At 41.7% G+C, this 7,584-nt stretch overlaps 1 protein-coding gene across 1 annotated transcript in view; it reads left to right on the top strand.

Moving 5' to 3' along the window:
- The window catches only part of Pin4 (peptidylprolyl cis/trans isomerase, NIMA-interacting 4), an 11,711-nt gene extending 4,533 nt beyond the window's left edge, over positions 1-7,178 (top strand). Inside the window, exons 2-4 of the mRNA XM_013035940.1 lie at positions 2,427-2,500; positions 6,369-6,488; positions 7,013-7,178. Coding sequence (XP_012891394.1) covers positions 2,427-2,500; positions 6,369-6,488; positions 7,013-7,171 — 353 coding nt within the window. The 3' untranslated portion in view covers positions 7,172-7,178. The remainder of the gene's footprint in view (positions 1-2,426; positions 2,501-6,368; positions 6,489-7,012) is intronic.
- The last annotated feature ends 406 nt before the right edge of the window (positions 7,179-7,584 follow it).

Genomic DNA, 7,584 nt, shown 5'->3' with positions numbered 1-7,584 from the left:
TCGATTCCTCAGCACCACATAAACAAAAAGAAAAAAGCCGGAAGTGGCGCTGTGGCTCAAGTGGTAGAGCGCTAGCCTTGCGATGAAGAGCTGAGGGACAGCGCCCAGGCCCAGAGTTCAGGCCCCACGACTGGACCCCCCCCCCAAAAAAAAAAGAGTCTAATGGTCTACTTTTCTACCCAGACTAGCTTTGAACTGTGATCCTCAGATCTCAGCCTCCTGACTAACTATAATTATAGGCATGAGCCACTGGCACCTGGCCCTGCTGTAGTTCTAAGGAACACCAACCTCTAACAGTATGGATACTGCCTGTGATGCAGAAATCAGCAGTAAATTGTCCGTGCTTGTTAATCTGAATGTCATTGACTTTTCTTAGGAAGACATCAATAGGTGATGTTAGTAGACTCCTGGAATTTGGACAGGAATATTTTTTTTGTTGGTCCTGAGCTTGAACTCGGCCTGAGGTTATTTTGCTCAAGGTGAGTGCTCTACCACATTAGCCACAGAGCCACTTCTGGCACTTTTGAGTAGTTTATTGGAGATAAGAGTGTCATGGAGTTTCTTGCGTGGGCTGGCTTCAAACCACCATCATCAGATCTCAGCTTCCTGAGTAGCTAGGATTACAGGCATGAGCCACCATCAGATCTCAGCTTCCTGAGTAGCTAGGATTACAGGCATGAGCCACCAGCACCCAACTATTATGTTCTTTGTAAAAAATTATTTTAAGCCAGGTGTTGGTGGCTCTAATCCTAGCTATTCAGGAGGCTGAGATCTGAGGATCACAGTTCAAAGCCAACCCAATCAGGAAAGTTCGTGAGACTATTATCTCCAATGAACTATCAGAAAACCAGAAGTGGTGCTGTGGACCAAGTGGTAGACCTCTAGGCTTCAGCTGAAGAGCTGAGGGACAGTGCCCAGGCCCAGAGTTCAAGCCCCAAGACCTACCAAAAAAACATATTTAAAGTAATTATACAAAGGGGTTTTGAGTCCGTGTCAGACTGTGAGTACACTGCATCTTGATCAGTGTCACCCCTTCCATTGTCCTCCCCATCTTTCCCAGTATCATCTGTACCTTCAAGTTAAATAATTCCATTTCTACATATGTACATTGATATTATGACTGCATTTGCTCACCATTCCTTTCTCCATTTGTCTGCTTTCCTTTCCCCTTCCCCCAAAACAGGTTTCAACTTCGTGGAATTCAATGAATGAATATATAAATTAATATATATATTTATGTTTATATTTGCCAGTCCTGAGACTTGAACTCAGGGCCTGGGCACTGTCCGAGACCTTCTTTTGCTCAAGGCTAGCATTCTACCACTTGAGCCACAGCACCACTTCTGGCTTTTTCTGTTTATGAGATACTGAGGAATCAAATCCAGCACTTCATACATGCTAGACAAGCACTCTACCACTAAACCACCTTCCCAGCCTAATGAATATATTCCTTAGCCAAACATATTCTAAATAGATTCTTGGAGATTTTATTTATTGGAATTATAAGCACTCAAAAACAAAGTTGAGGGCTGGGAATGTAGCTTAGTGGTAGAGTACTTGCCTAGCATTCACAAAGCCCTGGGTTTGATTCCTTACATACCACATAAACGGAAAAAGGAGGAAGTGGTGCTGTGGCTCAAGTGGTTGGGTACTAGCCTTGAGGACAAAGAAACTCAGGGACAGTGCCCTAGCCCTGACTGGCAAAAAAAACCCCACAAAGTTGCAGTGTGTATTAGGAAATTTGTACAAGGTTGAGGTTTTACCCTTAGAAGGCAGGATTTGAAATTGGATTCAGAGAATTTGATTGTGGGAAACACTCTTTTATGTATTCATTTTCCTGGAAAGGTTTGTGTAGGGCACACATTTCCTATTTCAAGAGAGGCAAGTGAGGGCCACGTGCCACTGTCTCATTCCTGTAATCATAGCTATTCAGGAGGCAAAGATCAGAGGATCACCCTTTGAACCCAGGCAGAAAGTCTGTGAGAGTCTTTATCTCCAAGTAGTCTCCTCCCCCCAATAAAAAGCTCAGGGAGCTGGGAAGGTGGCGCAGTGATAGAGCACTTGCCTTGCATGCATGAGGCTCTGGGTTCAATTCCTCAGCACCACATAAGCACAAAAAGCCGGAAGTGGCGCTGTGGCTCAAGTGACAGAGTGCTCGCCTTGAGCTGAAGAGCGAAGAGCTGAGGGGACAGTGCCCAGGCCCCCACCACCACCACCAAAAAAAAAAAAAGCTCAGGGACAGCATCCAGGCCCTGAGTTTAAGTGATAGCGTGGCTTTGGTTGGCTTGATGTGGAACAGTATGGCAGACTCCTTCTGAAGCCTGGTGCTGTGGTTGAAGTTATCAGTATATGGGGGCAGGGAGGTTAGGCTTTCTATAAAGATCAAAGTGCAGCTTAAATGATAACTTGTCATCTCTTCTCCAAAGGGGGTGCAGCTTCTGGAAGTGACAGTGCTGATAAGAAAGCTCAGGGCCCCAAAGGTGGTGGCAATGCAGTAAAGGTGAGTTAATTCACTTGTTCCTTTTTTTTTTCTATATTACGTATTAAGTTCTATATGTGTGTGGGCACATATGTTTTGTGTGTATACATGTGTTGTATATACTCTCATTTGTGTGTGCATGAGTGTGTGTTGCTACATACAAAAAGCAGTATGAGCTGGGTGCTGATGGCTTACATCTATAATCTTAACTACTCAGGAGTTTAAGATCTGAGGCAGCCTGGGCAGGAAAATCTGTGAGACTCTTATCTCCAATAAACTATCAGGAAGTTGGAAGTGAAGCTGTGGCTTAGGTGGTAGAGAACTAACCTTGAGTGAAAGGCTAAGAGACAGTGCCCAGACTCTGATTTCAAGTCTCAATACCAGCATGCACACACACACAAAACGACAGTATGCTTAATTCTTTTAATTGTTGTTGCAACAGTGATGTACATAAGTCAGGTAATGAGTAACTTTTTTGGGGGGGTCCAGTCGTGGGGCCTGAACTCTGGGCCTGGGCACTGTCCCCTCAGCTCTTCAGCTCAAGGCCAGCGCTCTACCACTTGAGCCACAGCGCCACTTCCGGCTTTTTCCTTTTTGCTTATGTGGTGCTGAGGGATTGAACCCAGGGCCTCAGGCATGCAAGGCAGGCGCTCTACCACTGAGCCACCTTCCCAGCCCCGTGAGTAACGTTTTTTTTGAGCAATGGCATCCCTTCACTCTCTCCCAGTTTATGCTTAACTTTTATTTTAGATACTAACCTAATACATAAAACCAAGAGGACACCATTGGAAAACAAAGCCCAGTTTTTCTTATGAATAGTAAATTATTTTAAATGTTTTCTCAAGTGCTCTCAGGCATCCAAAATTCCTTCATACTTTGAGTAATACTCCATAAAATATATTGACTTAGATGATCTTAGTGAATGATTTCTCAGAAAAGGGTACTGTTTTATGAAACCAAGAGCTTAGGTGTATGTTCAAAGCACCTCTGTTGAATAACCAAGTCTCATTAGAAGGCTTCCTACTGGTGAGCTACAAACCAGAAACCCGACCATGCTTTGGCGGGAGGTGGGGAGGGGGAATGGGAAGGGATGGGAAGGGCAAACAAAGGAAGAGGCAACAATGCTTGATAAGAAATGTACTCATTACCTTGCTCCTGTAATTGTAACCCCTCTGTACGGTATTTTCACAATAAAAAAAGATGCAATAAAAGAAAAAAATAAAAATAGAAAGCACTTATAATAGTAATAAAAATACCTACTCTCTAAGATGCTGTGAAAATTAAATGATCTGTGGCATGAGAATCAATCTGTTACCTAGTACATAGTAATTATAAAACAAGTATTGGCTACTGAAATTACTGCTTTTCTTGTTATTAAAAATAAATTGATAGTGAAAAAATGGGGGTGGGAAACAATTAGGAAATAATTACAAGAAGTTTGTAATATAGTTCTGGAAGGGTGTTTGCTATGAGAAAATTCAGTCTGAACACAACTATGTGGCTTATGTTATGGAACAAGGTAATTTCCATGTGTTAGCCAGGATATGGGAACATATAGTTTGATTCATTCATTCAGCAAGGATTTAGTGACATCTGCCCCAGGCCAAACAGTGTACTAGGCTTTGATAGCAAGAGTAAGACAGATAGACAGAGAGAATATGAAACAATGACAGGAGCTGTTTTATCTATCTTTCTGTTCAGGGAACCTGCTTCCAGAGAGAGGAAGATAGGAGGCATGAATCTGCTTTTCTGTTCTTGTCCTCTTTTTCTGTATGGGCATTTAACTGTATCAAGTGAATTCTGGTGTCCAAAGAAAAAATTTTCATTAAACATGACCCCTAAGTATAACCTAGTTACTTTATCTCATGTTCTTCCAAAGAAGTAGTCATTATCATAACCGAGGATTGGTGGGGAGGTGGGGGAGTCTGGCTATTTGGGGCTTAATGAGAGCTGACTTGTTGGTCTCCAAAATAACACTTAAAAGGAGTGTTCAGCTGGGTGCTGATGGCTCACATCTGTAATCCTAACTACTCAGGAGGATGAGATCTGAGGATTGAGGTTCAAAGTCAGCCCAGGCAGGAAAGTCTTGTGAGATATTTTTTTTTGTCGGTTGTGGGGCTTAAACTCTGGTCCTGGGCACTGTCCCTGAGCTCTTCAAGAGCACAAGCACAGCGCCACTTCCAGTTTTCTGGTGGTTAATTGGAGATAAAAGTCTCATGGACTTTCCTGCCTGGGCTGGCTTTGAACTATGATCCTCACATTTCAGCCTCCTGAATAGGTAGGATTAGAGGTATGAGCCACTGGTGCCTGGCTCCTTATCTATAAGTTATAAGGCAGAGACTCTTAGTTTTTACCCTAGTATATCATCTACAGTGTGAAACAAATAACAGTGTGAAACAACTGATTTTTTCTAAATGAAAAATGGGAAATCCTGCAAAACATAATATAATAAAAATCACATGGCTCACTGTTCATTAGCAAAGTACTTGCCTAGCAAGCGTAAGTCCCTGAATTCAAAGTCCACACTGACCCCCCCCCCCAACAAAAAAGAAGACAAGAAAAAATTAAAGATAGAGGTTTTGTTTTGTTTGGTGCCAGTCCTAGAGCTTGAACTCATGGCCTGGATGCTATCTCTGGGAATTTTTTTTGCTCTAGCCTAGCGTTCTAACATTTGAGTCAGCTCTGTTTCCAGGTTTCTGCTGGTTAATTGGAGTTGAGAGTCTGCCTGGGCTGGCTTTGAACTGTGATCCTCAGATTTCTGTCCCTTGGGTTGCTAGGATTCTAGGTATACGCCACCAGTGCCCAGCAAGATACTGGTTTTATTTTTAAACCACTACTTTATATAAACATAGGTTGAATGGGATACTGCTGTAATTATGAGTATTCTAATATTTGAAGCCAGTTGTATTATACACCTATAATACCAGCACTTGGATGGCTAAAGCAGGAGGATTGCCAGTTCAAGGCTAACCTGGGCCACATATTAACTTCCAAGCCAACACAGGCTATGTAGAAAGACTCTCAAGAAAGAGATAATTCAATGTGTAATAACTTTTCACTGTTAAATTGTGAGATAGCTTTATACAGAAAGCATCTTTGATTAAAATATTTCCTAGTAGATTTTTTCATATCATCCCCCATGCTGATGAAATCATAGGCAACAGTTATTGAATGCTAGTTGCATTCTCTCTTTGCAGTCCTAGGTGAGCATCAGATACAATTATCTCAGTGTATATGGTAAGATACTTGAAGGTCTAAAAACCTGGGTACATTACTCAAATGGTAAAACATTTGCTTGTCTAGAAAGAGAGGTTCTGGGTTTAGTACTCAGTACTGCCAAAACAACAACTATTTATCAGAGTTAGAATTGAATTTAGGACCAAGACTCTCAGCTAATATTATTTTTTTGCTAGGCCTGGGGCTTGAACTCAGGGCCTGAGCACTGTCCCTGAGCCACTCTGTGCTCAAGGCTCTACCACTTGAGCCACAGCACTATTTCTTTCTTTTTCTTTTTATGTGGTACTGAGGAATCAAACCCAGGGTTTCATGCATACCAGGCGAACACTACCACTAAGCCCCATTCCCAGCCCTCTCAGCTGTTACTTTCCCCTCCCTGTTATATTGAGGTACATGGTAAAAGATGGGAGAAGCCCTCAGCCTGGTGCCCATTTTCTATCTAAATGAGGTTTCTGAGATATCTTCAGATGCAAAACAGGTTTATAGTGATCACCCAACTGGGCAGACTTGCATGATTTTCAATTATTATTAGTTAATGATGTGTTTGGTTTGTTTTTACTGGCAGGGATAATCCAAATGTCACTGCTGTATAGAGAGAAAACATTTGGGTCTCCAAGTATTAACATGAACATGCTTTCTTTTTCCCTTGTAGGTCAGACACATTTTGTGTGAAAAGCATGGCAAAATCATGGAAGCCATGGAAAAGTTAAGGTCTGGAATGAGATTCAATGAAGTAGCCACCCAGTACAGTGAAGATAAAGCCAGGCAAGGGGTATGTTGCTCTTAGCATTTAAAATTTTCTGTCCTTAAGCTCCAGGTAGAGCTCAGGGTAGGTCATGCACATAAACTCCTACATTTGAGTCTTAGCATTGCAAAGAAAACACAAAAGCAGGGCTTATTTAATTGTTCTGCTATGAATTTCAGCCATATCTCAATGTAAAAATCTTAAAAGCAGAAATGTCTGACTTGTGTCCAGTAGTGGGACACTTGCCTGGCACATATGAAGTCCTGGGTTCTATTCCAATCACCACAGAAAAGAAAAAAAATGTCCACATTATAATAAGAATTACCTACATATAATGTAGGCATACCCAAACCTTTGCAGCTAACTTCATACTCCACTGTCTTGCAGGTGTTGTGTTCAGCCAAGGGTTAGATGACTTCTGGTTTATCCTTGTTGGGCTCCTACATAGCCCAATTGAATAAACTTAATGTTGGGAAATTCCCTCAAGCTACAGGACAACTTATCCCATTTCAGGACCATTTGCTATATGATGTTATCTTTGGGTTTTGCAGGGCGACTTGGGCTGGATGAGCAGAGGGTCCATGGTGGGACCCTTTCAAGAAGCAGCGTTTGCCTTGCCTGTGAGTGGGATGGATAAGCCTATATTTACGGACCCACCAGTTAAGACAAAATTTGGATACCATATTATTATGGTTGAAGGGAGAAAATAAAATCATACAACTGAATAAGTTGCACATTTTGTTTATTTTCAAAGATGTCATATAATACTTGTGCTTTGTGAATTGTTGGTATGGGTTTATAGGTAGAAAACAGGATGGGTATAGGGCAGTATATACTATAATAGTTTTCAATCAGTTCTCACACTCACATACTTTTTAATCTGTGTTGCTCTTCCTCCCAAGAACAACTCAAAAGTTAATTCAGAAACCATCTTCGGTGGGGGGAAAGATCTTAGCTCAGATTGTGTATGCCAACTGAAAATATTGGGTATCAGAAAGATTAATTAGTATATGAAAATCATAGGATAAATTCCCGTACAACTCTTTTGGACTCTTATGTCCAATTAACCAGATGGGTAGTAGTAGCTCCCTTGTGTAACAGAGTACATGACACCTAGGAGCCA

This window comes from Dipodomys ordii, unplaced genomic scaffold (genome assembly GCF_000151885.1).
Source record: "Dipodomys ordii isolate 6190 unplaced genomic scaffold, Dord_2.0 Scaffold232, whole genome shotgun sequence".
Classification (NCBI taxonomy): domain Eukaryota; kingdom Metazoa; phylum Chordata; class Mammalia; order Rodentia; family Heteromyidae; genus Dipodomys; species Dipodomys ordii.
The sequence above is the reverse complement of the archived record's forward strand: the minus strand, read 5'-3'. Positions and strand labels throughout refer to the sequence as shown.